The 14,402-nt window shown below is 47.1% G+C and overlaps 4 protein-coding genes across 4 annotated transcripts; all 4 read left to right on the top strand.

Moving 5' to 3' along the window:
• On the top strand, positions 1–174 carry ENH_00001310 (hypothetical protein, conserved; the record flags this gene model as incomplete). Its single annotated transcript, XM_013583920.1, has 1 exon — positions 1–174. The coding sequence occupies one exon, from the start codon at positions 1–3 to the stop codon at positions 172–174; it is 174 nt and encodes a 57-aa protein (XP_013439374.1).
• Positions 175–426: 252 nt separating this feature from the next.
• ENH_00001320 (hypothetical protein) lies at positions 427–9,345 on the top strand (the record flags this gene model as incomplete). Its single annotated transcript, XM_013583921.1, has 20 exons — positions 427–700; positions 939–1,108; positions 1,320–1,396; positions 1,867–2,041; positions 2,256–2,489; positions 2,944–3,179; positions 3,314–3,502; positions 3,619–3,709; positions 3,920–4,029; positions 4,128–4,863; positions 5,088–5,384; positions 5,566–5,738; positions 5,871–6,087; positions 6,256–6,792; positions 6,933–7,073; positions 7,263–7,533; positions 7,708–7,973; positions 8,167–8,333; positions 8,501–8,714; positions 8,950–9,345. The coding sequence occupies 20 exons, from the start codon at positions 427–429 to the stop codon at positions 9,343–9,345; spliced, it is 4,971 nt and encodes a 1,656-aa protein (XP_013439375.1).
• Positions 9,346–10,159: 814 nt separating this feature from the next.
• ENH_00001330 (Dynein heavy chain 11, axonemal, related) lies at positions 10,160–10,952 on the top strand (the record flags this gene model as incomplete). The annotated part of the gene is made up of 2 exons (XM_013583922.1): positions 10,160–10,468; positions 10,593–10,952. The coding sequence occupies 2 exons, from the start codon at positions 10,160–10,162 to the stop codon at positions 10,950–10,952; spliced, it is 669 nt and encodes a 222-aa protein (XP_013439376.1).
• A 94-nt stretch (positions 10,953–11,046) lies between these two features.
• ENH_00001340 (hypothetical protein) lies at positions 11,047–14,092 on the top strand (the record flags this gene model as incomplete). Its single annotated transcript, XM_013583923.1, has 8 exons — positions 11,047–11,340; positions 11,465–11,710; positions 11,900–11,991; positions 12,103–12,286; positions 12,459–12,569; positions 12,706–12,858; positions 13,219–13,515; positions 13,919–14,092. The coding sequence occupies 8 exons, from the start codon at positions 11,047–11,049 to the stop codon at positions 14,090–14,092; spliced, it is 1,551 nt and encodes a 516-aa protein (XP_013439377.1).
• Between the last annotated feature and the right edge of the window lie 310 nt (positions 14,093–14,402).

Here is a 14,402-nt window from a genome sequence, read left to right on the forward strand (position 1 = left end):
ATGAAAGAAGGACGGAAACGGTTTCAGTTCATGGACGATGAGATTAATCTCGTCAAAACCTGCGGTGTATTTATTACCATGAATCCAGGCTACGCCGGTAGAACAGAACTACCAGAGAATCTCAAGTCACTTTTCAGGCAAATCAAGTCTTCATTCTTATGCCCTAATGCTTAAACATGAGCCCGCAATCATGCTACAGTAGCTCACTTTTCTCTGATTAGACCACCTGGACGTTTACTAAGTAAATTGGGGCCTAGTGGTGGCGCTATAGGGTATTGCCTCACGCCTCGCCATGTGCAGCCTTTAAAATTTAAGGCGAAGTGCTTGCTGTTATGGATCCGTGCGTTCTAATCTCGAGCCTTTTCTTTGCGCATTAACGATTGTTATCTGTGGTGCGCCTTGTCTTCGTCTAACAGGCCCTGCGCAATGATCGTGCCTGACGTGTTGTTCATCTGCGAGAACATGCTGATGTCAGAGGGTTTCGTATCGGCCCGCGCCTTAGCACATAAATTTGTGACCCTTTATGCTCTATGTAAAACCTTACTATCAGATGCATTACACTATGATTGGGGTCTCCGAGCAGTCAAGGCTGTGCTGCGGCAAGCTGGCTCACTCAAGAGAGCCGACCCTAATGTTAATGAAGATACGCTGCTGATGAGGGCACTGAGAGACTTTAATATTGCGAAAATAACAAGTGAAGGTAAGATACGGAAGAGCAGATGAAGCAGCGCAGAATGAAGAACTCCAGAAACGTTCCCCACGGTTATATGTACATATTTATGTCTATGAATATGGATTGAATTTGCATATCGCTCCATGCGTCTTGCACAGTTCGAAACACAAATCCGTGTATAATTATGAACAGTGTAAATGCGTGAATATCTGCCCTTCACAGATGGTGCCTGTTTTGTTTGTAAAATTGAATTCTTCCATTGCAGACAAGCCCATATTCCTGCGTCTTATCGAGGATCTGTTCCCTGGTGTCGTGTCGCCGCCCAAACGTGATGTCGATTTCTGGAAAGTGGTTATGGCAGTGACAAAGGCTCAAAAATTGCAGTGCGAGGAACAATTCATTCTTAAATGCGTCCAAGTTCGAGAGGCCATACAAGTGCGTTCTTAATCCTACGCCCTTCGCTTCTAGAAAAGTGCCCTGGAGAGGCTGAACCGTCGTTGGTTTTAGAGGGCGGTTCACGAGTTTCGGAGCTTGCTGTAATCCCCGGAGCCATAGACAGTATATCTCTCCTCAGGTACGACATTGCTTATTTATTCTCGGTCCCCCTGGGGCCGGCAAGTCACGGGTGTGGCAAACGCTCTCGAAAGCCCTGAAGGCGATTGGGGAGGATGGGGTGGTGGAGGTATTGAACCCCAAAGCTATATCGACAAATGAGCTATACGGGTGAGCGGAAAATAATATTAGACGCTCTAGGGTTTAAGCCACAAGATACAAAAGCAATATTGTTAGTAATGGCAATAACAGTTATGCTGCTCACGAATATGCTCTTACTCATCGTCGATAAAATTGCAGTTGTTTTGTTCAAATACGAACTTCCCAAGTACATTTGGGCATGGCTTCATTAGCAGAAGAATAAGCAAGTAGCACTCCTGCTAATGCAGTGCTGTCATCATCACTATTCAGCTTTCTGATTACAACTACTGTTGATGATGATTACGGTCATTCACAGACTTTTCTGATTGGCACGCGCTACACCACGTGATGAGACGAAAATGGAACTTTTTCCACCCAATCCAACATATGAATTGCACGTTTACTATGAATATTTCTCTCATCAGTTTCTAACATATTGCCGCCGTTAGCATTGCTTTCATGGGGAGCATTAATATGGCATGGCAGTGTGTGTGAATCAGGTACATGACCCCTGCCAAGGAGTGGAAAGATGGAGCGGTAGCTGTCATAATGCGGAATATGTCAAAAGAGCGTGGAGGGTTCAAACCTTCCCACCTGCACAAGTGGATTATTTTAGATGGTGACATAGATGCAGAGTGGATCGAGTCCATGAACACTGTCATGGATGACAACAAGGTAGGAAAGTTAAGAGCAGTCACGTACTAACTGGACAGAAGAAATGTGTGCAAGCCGTATAGCACTTCAGCCAAAACAAAGTCAAGGAAAGCAGGTGCCTCAAGTGAAGCCACCTTCACCTCTATGATTGCACATATCTTAGCTTGTGACCAGTTAGAAACAGAAGAGTTGAGGTAAATACCACAAGCCTCTAGAAGTGAAAACTGCTATGCAGGTGCTGACACTAGTAAGCAATGAGCGCATTCCGTTCACTCCGACAATGAGAATGATATTTGAAATCGCGGATATGAAGCATGCAAGTCCAGCAACTGTCTCAAGAGGAGGCGTGGTATTCATCAACGAGACCGACGTTGGGTGGAAACCCTTCGTAGATTCTTGGAGGGAAACGCTCAGTGACCAAATAGCACAGTCTCAGTTGTATCTGCTGTTTTCTTACTACTTTGAATCGGTAAGGACCTGCGCGCATGAATTCATATGAATGCACCAATATCTTGTGTACAAAACACAATATGCATGTATACACTAACAGATAATAGATGCATGCGCAGTAGATTCCTTCAATAGAGTACAAATCACCTGCCTTAAGCAGTATTTATTCAGTGGCTTAGTTCCTCAATCAACACTCCTTTTGTTTCAGATAGCGGTATATGCTTTAAAATAACTCCCCCCCTCCCCACGTGGCATCACTGAACAGACAGAAAGGGGAGAGAAATAAGTAGCAGACTTCGACTGCACTCGCCTTGCTACAGCCCAAATTGCCTACATGTCGCTTGTCGAAGCAGATCAACAGCTCAGAGGCCGAGAGCCCACAACAAAGACCAAAAGCAGCAGTAGCCCTTGAACGCGAGACCCTGCGTACTGAACTAAAGGTGCTGTGCTGTGGGGTTTCCCGCGTTTTGCAGAACATAGAAATGTTTCATCGGACCTTCAAGTTTGTCTGCCCCATGACAGACATAGCTTTCGTCGAGGGCATTTGTACATTTGTCGATGCGCTCCTTTGCCGCAACAAAGCCACAGCAGACGCATTTAAGGCTAAAAGCGTCGACGAGCAGAAGCTCACATATGAAGGCTATTTCCTATCGGCCTTGATGTGGACAGTTGGAGCCTGTGTAGCAGATGATAAAGCTGTCAACTACAGGTAAAGCACAGACCTGCAAACATTCCTTTTGGCCTGGTTTTGCAGGAACTGCTGTTGTTGCCCATTCCCCAGGGATTGGTATTGTGCCCTTCATGTACTGTCCCTGCCTTTCCGTGCATGTGCATTGCGCTAAGGGCTCAGTTCAGCAACTGGTTACGAGCCGCTGCGCGCATTAAGTTCCCAGAAAATGGCCTTTGTTTTGATTATTACTTCGAAGAATCGACCTGCCAGTGGGTGCAGTGGAGTTCTCAACTGAAGCCTTATGAGCCTGTAACAGAGATGTTGTTTAACAAGATCATAGTCTCCACGACAGACACCCTTCGGTAAGCGAAGATGTATGGTGGGGTCACTGAAGCCCTGTCGAAGGGCTTGCAAACACTAAAAGCATTTGTAATTGCTTGGCTAAAGTCTTCGCCATACTATGGTTGTTGGTGAGCAGCATCAACTACGTAAATGAATTATTCTGCAAGCGCGGAAGAGCTGTTCTGCTTGTTGGTTCCTGTGGTTCTGGAAAAAGCACCATTATCAAGGTAATTGAAAGATGCGTACAGTTCTAGATATGTACAAGCCATTTGTTAGGGTTTCCCTTAAGCAGCACTTAACAGTTACCGAATTACTTGGATATCATTCTTGTGACTTGCCGTATCCCTAGTCGTCCTTAATTTTGAAGTGAAGACCCGAAACCCTTCAGGCATGCAGCACATTGTGTGCAAATTGCACTAGTCACTTTCCTGTTACAGGACTTCTTCCGCCACTTGCCCCCCGATTTTGAAAGCGCCACAATCAATCTTAATTCCTACACCGACTCACGCATGCTGCAAAGTATCCTGGAGTCCAACATTGAAAAACGGTGGGTAGAGGCTCCAAAAGCTATTTTCTTGGCCTTGCAGTGTAACTACGGAGCATGAGAAGCAATACTGCATTTTATTGTATTTGTTTGACTTGCAGCACTGGCCATACTTACGGACCCGTGGGAAATAAACGTATAGTGTACTTCATTGACGACTTGAATATGCCATACGTCGATAAATATGATACCCAGCCTCCGCTAGAGCTTCTGCGGCAGCTTATGGACTACGGTAGTATGTTTGACCGCAGCCATTTGGAAGACAAGATGAATGTGGTAGACGTGCAGTATATGGCGTGCATGAATCCCACCGCTGGTTCATTCAATATCAGCTCTCGGCTTCAGCGTCACTTTTCAGTAGTTACCTGTTTCGAAGCTGACGCCGAGACTATTGGTCGCATCTATGGCAGCATTCTCAAACAGCATCTCTTGCCATTTGACCCGCCCGTAGCAGAGCTAGAGGGACCTATATTGCAGGCCACAATAGACCTCTTTGCACAAATTCGTGCCGATCCAACGTTTTTGCACTCTGCGAAAAAATTCCACTACAACTTCAACCTACGTGACCTCTCCAGCATGTTTAAAGGGGTGCTGAGGTCAACTCCCTCCATGTACCGGCAAACGGTGGGCGGCACTACGAAGCTAATTCGGCTTTGGCTCCATGAGGCAAACAGGGTGCTTCGAGATCGACTGATATCGGAAGGCGATATGAGTGCGCTGGACAATATCATCAAAGGCGTTGTTAAGAAGCACTTTCCTGATGAAGATCAAGAACAAATTCATGCAGCCCCAAATATCATGTGCAGCTTTTTGTCCGAGGCCTCCGGCAATGATCCTGTGAGCCGCAGGCTCCTACTAACTCACACGTCGTATAATAGATGTCACAAAATGGCCTAAACATCAGTCAGAGCATCAGTTTTCGAATTATGGGACCCGTGCTTTGCTCATTGAATTGCGGGCAACTTTATCCTAACTGGGGGGTTTTTGGTCGAAGGAGTGCGTGCAGAGCTGACTTTGGCTTGCCAGGATCAATTTTGGAGCTCAGATCTGCGCGTGTGCAGGTTTATATGCCTGTTCAAGACAAGGAATCGCTGCGGCAGGTGCTGCAGGAGAAGCTTGAAGAGTATTCGCAGACATACACGGAGATGAACTTGGTTCTTTTTGATGACGCTATTTTACATGTTACGCGAATATGTAGAATATTAGACGTTCCCGGAGGCAATGCCCTACTTGTCGGTGTGGGAGGCAGTGGCAAACAAAGCCTCAGTCGGCTTGCATGCTTTATCTCAAAAGTTGAAACGTACCAGATCGTCGTTAGCCAGCATTACGACAGCGCCGCCTTCAAGATTGACATGCAGGTGGACTCCACACCTGCGCGTAAAAGCGTGAATAAAGAGTTTACCTTTTTTTTGTCCCTAAACACAACAGCAGTTTCCGGGGGAGCTTCGTTTGCTTTCATCTCGTTTCAATACCCCTGCAAAAAAGTCATCAATCAGTGAGTGCCATCAGTGCGTGCTTTGCCTGCCGGCGTCGTCACAGGAATTGATGAACAAAGCAATTGTGCGTCCTGGGATTCCCCATGCGCTCCTGCTGACAGATCAGCAGATTGTAGACGAGCAATTGCTGGTCTACGTCAACGACCTCCTGGCCTCAGGAAACATTCCCGATCTCTTCACAAGGGACGAATACGAGCAAATCTTCACAGTCCTTAGGTAACACTGCAAGCACGAGGCAGCTCAATCGCTAGCAGCAAGCTTAATTGAAAAGTGTGGCGATAAATTTTTAATTTACGCACTGCACCCTCTACTAGGTTAACTGCCCACGGTGCGCCGCTTCTACCGCAGGAAGCAAATCAGGCCTGGGGCTCCCGGCAATACTAGGGAAGGCATGTGGCAAGTGTTCACGGACAAAGTACAGACAAACGTGCACGTTATTATCTGCCACTCACCTGTAGGCGAGCATTTGAGAGTTCGGGCCCGCAAATTCCCAGGCTTAATTTCAGGGACGACAGTGGACGAATTCCATCCTTGGTCGCGAGATGCGCTGGTGCAGACAGGAGCGGTATTCCTAAAGGGCAAGTAATAAAATGTTTGCAGAAAATGCCAGAATAAACTATCCTAGTTTGCGAGCAATGCTACCTAGTCAAGACCCTTTTCCGCTACAGCAAAAGCTGCTGCAATAGGAGCAATACGGGCAATCCGAGCATAATATCGATGCGTAACTCTTGAGCATGGTGCTGCAGACGTGGAACTCCCGGCTGAAGAGTTACGCGGATTGTTGGCGGAGCACATGGCAAACGTGCATTTGAGCATAGATGTGGCGAATGAGAATTTCTTGCGACAAGAAAGGCGTTACAATTACACTACGCCCAAATCTTTCTTGGAGCTGATTGTTTTCTACAAGCAATTCCTCAGTCGCAAGAGAGAAGAAGCGAATCAGTCCATCAACAGGCTGCTTAAAGGTCTGACTACGTTGAAAGAAACAACGGCAGAGGTTGAGGGGCTGAGGGAAGATCTAAAGGAGAAAATGATCGTGGTAGACGAAAAGAAAGCAGCAGCTGACGCGTTGGTTGAACAGGTCCTCAAGGCCTCAGCAATTGCTGATGAGGAGGCCAAAATTGCGAACGCAGAAAAAGATAAGGCAAACGCTTTGAGTGAAGAAGCTGCAGAAATACAAAAGAAAGCCGACGAAGAACTCTCAGAAGCAATGCCAGCGATGGAAAGAGCCAGAGAAGCAGTCAAGTGCCTTACCAAACCTGCTATCCAGGTAAGACCAAATCCGAGAAATTCAAACGTTATTCTCCACATTTCTCAAGTGTGCTACGTGGATGAACTCCACAGCAGTTACTCTAGTCTACAGTCGCTTCATTCTGAAATAACAGCACTGGCTGCGTGTTTAATATACAGGAGCTCAAATCGCTGCCGAAACCCCCAGCCGAATGTTTGGAGGTTACTAAGGCTGTGCTGATAATGAGGGGGGCAGGGAAGAATACCGAATGGAAGGCGGCACAAAAGATGATGAGCGACCCTGGAAAATTCTTGGAACAAGTAAAAACGGCATGCAGTGGCCACTTTACCAAATTCACACAAGCGGCACTGTGTTAAAACTTTTGTGCCCAAACTTTAGAGCCCCGAAAGCTTATGAAGAATATGCTGAAACATCAAGTATGGAGCGAACTTCCGGGAGTATTATAGCCCGGCCTCATGCGAGGTAATTCCGTGTGGTTATCCTTACAGGTTCGCGCCTTTGACGCTGAGAACATGACAGAGGAAACAGTTAACGCAATCACTCCGATAATTTCCCAGCCATTTTTTAACTTTGAAGTTATGAAGAGCAAGTCACTTGCTGCCGCATTCCTTGCAAATTGGGTGGTGAATATTGTCACGTACAACACAATCTACCGCAAAGTAAAGCCCTTGATGGATAAATTTGCAGAGGCCACGGAGTCCAAGGCCAAAGCCGACTCTAACCTGGCTCAAGTAATGGAGCGCGTTCGAGAAATTAATGGTACAGCCTAGTCTCTAGACACTCTGCTTGGCGAACCAGAAAAACCGAAGCTCTTTCGAGTAGTTCCAGCTCGCCAAACCCCTTGGGTTGTGTCTGCAACCGCTGGCCCTGTGCATTATCGGCATCAGGTCAGCACTGGATTTCCGTAGTATATTTCCTTGCTTCAATGTTCAGAAAAAGTGGCGAAACTGCAACAAAAACTGCAAGAAGCTGATGACGACCGTCGTGGGGTGGTAGCTCAGGCCGAAGAGTGTCAGTTGAAGTTAGACCTTGCAGAGCGGCTGGTCAACGGTTTGGCAGACGAGAATGCTAGATGGACGCAGGCCATGGGTGAGCTGGAATCCTCGAAAATGACTGTCATCGGAGATTACCTTCTGGCTGCAGCTTTCGTTTCATACGCGGGAGCCTTCTCGGCGTCCTTCCGAGTCGGGCTGATTGAGGTACAAACATAAAAGCGCCGAAGCAGGTCACAGCTGAAATGCTATTTATTAAGCCAATACTCAAGAGATCTTAGCATTCGTCTCCAAGCAACACGCATAGCGCTTGGCGCACATTAAATGCTGAGTGCTGCATCTCTTCGTGGCGTAACTTGCTGATGTGGTTGCTGCATAACTCTGTAACCTGTGGTACCAGGGTGAATGGAAGGCTGACCTTGTGAAGCAAAATATACCCTTTACACCCACTGTTAGTCCTTTGGAGGTATTGGCAGACGAGGCAGATATCGCCTTATGGAAAAATGAAGGCTTGCCTGCGGATCGTATTTCCATTGAAAACGCAGCGATTGTCACATCCTGTCTTAGGTAATCATCTACGCATAATGTACTTCAATACATATGTTCACAAATTCGCATTCACGGTGCGCCAAAAGTAAGGCAGAGTTACCGCCTTCAGTCACGTGAACTAAGCTGACCGTCTGGCTCTACAAGCAATTTCAACTAGGACTGTTTGCGTTTCTCTGTTAACCCAGGTGGCCTTTGTTGGTGGACCCGCAGCTGCAAGGGACACGTTGGGTTAAGCAGAGAGCCCACGAAAGTCTGATAACAGTGTCTGTAAATCGTGACCGCTGGCTGACCAAAACGATTGATGCAATAAGAAATGGCGACACCCTCCTAATAGAAAACCTAACCGAGTCTATCGATCCTGTCCTAGATCCCATTTTATCTCGAACCGTCTCAAGAAAGGTGACCAAACAAAGGGAATGGCCAGGTCCTTTTTGCCGCTGTGTCGGGGAAAAGGGTTTGGGATCGAAAAGTCTTGCGCATGACTTTTGGAGCTGTGAAGTGTACCCTGAGATGCAGGTTTCGATGAAGAAAGCGGGGAAATAGTTTCTTTTTGCCATTTCCTTTGCAGTTCATACCTTACGAGTGCAGATCTTAGCATATTCCTTCTGCCAGATCTAACTTCTGTGTGCTTCAGGGCCGTACACTATACGTAAAGATAGCAGGGGAAGATATAGAGTTCAACACCGAGTTTCGCCTTTTGCTGCAAACAAAGCTTCCTAACCCGCATTACAAGCCTGAGATCGCAGCCCAATGCACTTTGGTAAACTTCACGGTCACTCCTGAGGGGCTGGAGGAGCAGTTCCTGGCGATGATTGTCAACGCTGAGCAGCCAGACCTCGAGACATCGAAGCAAGCCCTCACTCGAAAGCAAAATGAATTCAAGGTAACCCTGGCCCAGCTTGAAGACAAGCTTCTCTTTGAGCTCTCAAATGCAGATCCTGAGCTTATTCTCGCGAATACAGCACTTGTCGAGAGCCTAGAGGAAACGAAGCGGACAGCCAAGGAAATACAGGAACAGGTTAGAGACTGAGCGAATGAACGAAACCTTGCAATTTGACTTTACACATCACGGCCCATACTTATCTTCTTATACAGTTTCTTCCGGACCTCTAATTTTAACTGTACAAGTTAATGTCTATGGCTTAGGGCTCACAGTGCAATGCGAGGCAGAAGAAAAAGTGATTTGGTTTTCGCATGGCAACCCCGGCAGGCAGCTGATACACCCTATGTCCTTCGAATCCAAGGCAGCATGTTCGTGATGATGTCTTTCGGTCTTTAAACATTTGTGCTTGTTCGTGCCATTTTGGGTTTCATATGTAATTTAGCTGCATCTATACACGAGTACGTACATCTCTTGCCGCATATTCATATTGGCACATGTTCGCAGCAAGTTGTAGCAAAAGAGAGGGAGGAGCAAATCAACAGGAGTCGTGAAGCCTATCGTAGGGCAGCATCAGAGGCATCGATGCTGTACTTTGTGCTCACGCGGCTCCGTAGCATCAATCCAATGTACCAATATTCGCTGGACTCATTTATCACATTTGTGCACAAGGTAAGTTCCAGTTGCAGGCGTCTGCGAACTGCAAATGTTGAATCGCTTCAGTACACTCTCTGTCTGAAAGAAATTTGCGAGTTATTAGATTTTGATAGGAAGTGTTGCAGATCACCGCTCATTGGATTATCGAAAGCAGTGCGTGCCCCTAACGTTTCAGGCTATCGACAAGACTAAAGTATGCGAGACAGTCCAAGAACGCTGTACAGAACTTGTCACTTCGATTCGCACGACAGTCATTACATGGGTGGGGCGCGGCTTGTTTGAGCGTCACAAGCTATCGTTTTTAATCATGCTAACATTCCAGCTCTTGCAGAAAGGGAACCTAAAGGACCAATTTGACCCGAAGTTGATGGACTTTTTGCTGAAAGGCCCCATAAAGCAAGTACCCGAAAACCCTCTTGCTGACTGGTTGCCCAACAAGGCTTGGTATGCAGTGCAAAAGCTCATAGAGCTTCCCGGATTTGAGTCATTTGCCACAAATATGCAAAAGGACGCTCCTTCAAGGTTCAAAGAATGGTTCCAAGAGCTTCAACCAGAAAAAGTCAAGTTGCCCCTTGACTGGAAGGCGCTTGACAACATGCCATTCAAAAAGCTTGTGGTATGTGTTTCACCACGTAAGACGGACTAATATCTGTACACCTCATTTACGCATGTCAGGACAACGGAAATCAGGCTATATATATACTCCTACAGGCGGGATGATACGTATCAATATCCTTCAGGTGCTGCGCTGCCTACGGCCAGATCGGCTGACTGCAGCAATTTCGGATTATATTCGCACAATGCTTCCATACGGGGGGCAGTATTTAGATGGAGACTCTGCGTTATCATTTTATGAAATTTTCGAATCGTCCTTCGAGGAATCTACGGCCACAACTCCAATCTTTTTCATTCTTTCACCGGGGGCTGACCCCGTAAAGGAGATTGAAGCCCTAGGCAAGAAGATGGGATACACTGCAAACTTCAACCTGCACAACGTCGCATTAGGGCAGGCAAGATACACTGCAAAACAGATCCACAACCCAATAAACACTTCGCAAGGAATATATGCTTCGGTGCCTGATAGGCACTTTCTTTTGTGACGCTTCTCGCTCATAAAGCTTGTTTCCGAAATATAAGAGACAAGCTTGAACGTCCGTTGCTATTGTGACTGACCAGGGTCAAGATGTTGTGGCGATGCAAAAGCTGGATCTAGGCCACAAGGAGGGGCATTGGGTCCTTCTCCAGAACATCCATTTGATGCCAAGATGGACAGTGGAGCTTGAGAAAAAGCTAGATTCGTTTTCTGCGGAAGGACCACACCCTAACTTCCGCTGTTTTCTTTCATCTGAATTGTGCGATTATATTCCCGTCGGAATCCTTGACCGGTCAATTAAATTGACTAATGAGCCCCCCCAAGGCCTCCAAGCCAACCTGAAGCGCGCCTTTGCTTGCTTTCCCAAGGACGATTTTGATGAAAAAGACCAAAAGGTGCCTACTGGTGACGGTGTTTTTACTCGCCCTCGCTTATTGATATACCCTTCAGACACAATGGCTCATCCATTTCATACAGGCGATAATGGCGCTAAAACGCGACCTCTTCCTGTGATTTCAGGTCAAAGCCATCATATTTGGCCTTTGCTTCTTCCATGCTGTCCTGCTTGAGCGCAAGAGGTTTGGCACCCGAGGCTGGAATTTGAATTATCCGTTCTCGATGGGTGACCTGAGAGACTCCGCCATGGTGTTAATGAACTACATGGAGCAGCAACAAGGGGGCACCAGGGTTCCTTGGGACGATCTCAAATACATCTTCGGCGAGATTATGTACGGCGGCCACATCATTGACCCTAGGGACCGCCTCGTCTGCAATACCTACTTGAACTTCTACATGCAGGCAAGTTCAAAGAAACTGGAAACAGCTTTTTAAGTGTCTCTTTAGATACAGAGGTGCCTAAACCAGTTTCATATTGGAAGCTCTGCTAACTAGCCTGCATATATGACAGGCTTTCGAAGGGCTAGCGAAACGCCTTTGCTTATATTGTGCCTTCAGGATAGACTTCTAGACGAAACTGAGCTGTTTCCCTTCTGTGAAGAGCACGAAGGGGCCTCCTACAAGACGCCTCCTGCACAGAGCTACGAGAGGTACTATCCATAAGGCACGCTGTAAATAAGGCAGAACTACTGCGTAAGGCGTCATTAGGTGCTTTTTGTCACAATGATCAGTGTCTTACATAAAACTGATCGTTTCATCAGGTACATGGAGTGCGTAGCATCTATGCCACCGGAAACGCCGTTGGCTTACGGGCTGCATCCGAACACTGAAATAGGCTATCGCACCCAGCAATGCGAAGACCTTTTCAAGACCCTCATGGAATCAGAGGGAGCCAGCAGCGGTGCCACAGCAAACAAAGGTGGCGTGGAAATAGAAGGTGAAGCGGTAAGACGTTCACTGCACGGCAGCGCATGAGGAGTACACCAAACGCCGGTGTAGATATGGAGAAAATCGGGCTTAGTCTAGGCACCCAAATGCTCTCCTTGGATAGCAGCCGACACGAATCAAACACGCTTTTTCTTCTTCCTGTAATTTCTGCCACTTGCATACTTTGCAGCTTTGTAAGGAACTACTGGACGAGGTCGGTGACTCCCGATTTGATGTGGAAGAAATCAGCCAAGCTATCCCAGACGAAGAAAAAGGTCCCTACCAGCACGTGTTCCTGCAGGTGCATTCCCCAGTGCAACAGTAACAGAAGCAACACCTGCAGGCTACAATGCACCTGACTTAGTGCAGAACGCTAGCATGATGATTTGGTGAGAGAGTGGTGCGCAGCTGCTCTCTTGCTGGGTCGTGCTCTTCAGGAATGCCAATACATGAATGTCCTCCTTAAGGAAATAACGAGATCTCTTATTGAAATTGAAATGGGCTTCAAAGGAGAACTGACATTCTCGGCGGCCATGGAAGAACTCGTGGAAGATATCCGCATGAACAGAGTGCCGGGCACATGGATGAAGGTGCGCTTTTCTGGCAGTGCTTAGTGTCTCCAACAGTGTTTGGAGCATCATTTCGAGCTGCTTTAGACCTCAAGTTGTTGCAGATGCGCCTTAATTGCTAATAACATGCCTGTCATTGCTTTCTAAGGCTAACGTGGACGTTCCTTTTCAGAGCATTTCAACCGCCACTACTTGTTATTACTTTTACCTTAGTGTGAATATACACTCTTCTTTGGAGAGAAGGACTGAGCGTCTCAGATTACCTTTCAGGGAGTAGGAGACTGGGACTTCCAATTCTTCGTGCTAGCAACGGCAGCTTCGTCAGTAGACTGCAGAGCAAATAAGCGCAAAGGCAGTTCTGTATGCGTGTCCTGCCCTTAGGTTTCTTTTGCATCATGCCGGCCTTTAGGTTCGTGGTTTGCAGATGTGAAACTTCGATATGAGCACTTGATGGAATGGACAAAGGACCCTACCAGCACTCCGAAGGTCGTGAACTTGGCCCGGCTATTTAGCCCGCAGTCATTTCTCACTGCCATCAAAGAAGTTTGCTCACAGCAGCACCACCTAGAGCTCAATAAGCTTAATGTGCTCACTACTGTCACAAAGAAAGATGTGGCATCCATAGACGCACCGGCGCGTGAAGGTCAGCTTTGTGCCACACATGCACAACGTTGCCCTGTCTTCCAGCAGCTGATTCCTCTCACAAAAGCCCCAGCTGCCTTCCAGCATATGCGCGTTTGTGGCTTGTGCATTTGCCGTGAAGTGCTAGAACCCACAGTATAGCGCCATTCTAGAATATTGCACTTATGCAGGAGCGTTTGTGACTGGCTTATACCTTGACGGCGCACGATGGGACGTCCAAGGCGGTTGCTTGGCAGAGTCTAAACCAAAAGAGTTATTTTTCCCCATGCCTGTGATTCATTGCAAGGTAGGCAAATTTTGAGCCATAAACATTGAGAAAAAGTCGAAAATATTGGGGCCAGGGAGCCCACAGCTCAAGCAGTCCAGCTTAGCAGGACCGGCAAAAGGTTCACTGGCTGCGATTTCTTTTGTTGAATCAACCTGTCCCTCTTGCTCTCAGGCGTCCCTAGAGGTGAAACGCGAAGACGATAGCACGTACATCTGCCCCGTCTATTTAACAGAGCAGCGTGGGCCAACATTTGTCTTCAACGCCCAACTCAGAACAAAGCAACCGCCGGCTAAATGGATCCTTGGGGGCGTTGCAATGATCTTGGATGTTGGCGGAGCTGCATAGCATTCAAATTGCGTAAAGCCAAGCACTGGAGTGTGTGATGCAACACGTTCGGCATAGCTGTTGAACCCTCGGCCCTAATCATTAAAGCCTAGGCTCTAGAGCATATTCAGAGGCCAAGAAGACCAATTAAGTTTGAACCAAGAGCAGAAAGCTATGAAGTCCGGCAGTTTTTTTACTTTATTAAGCCTCTGTGCATGCATGTGGTAACCCTACATGCAACCATAAACATGAAGCTCAGCACATCGAGTTACTCAGCAATTGAAGCTCCGAAGGAATACTTACAGAAGGGAAACAATACAAGCAAGAAACG

This window comes from Eimeria necatrix, genomic scaffold (assembly GCF_000499385.1).
Source record: "Eimeria necatrix Houghton genomic scaffold, Enh_scaff103, whole genome shotgun sequence".
NCBI classification, from domain to species: Eukaryota; Apicomplexa; class Conoidasida; order Eucoccidiorida; family Eimeriidae; genus Eimeria; species Eimeria necatrix.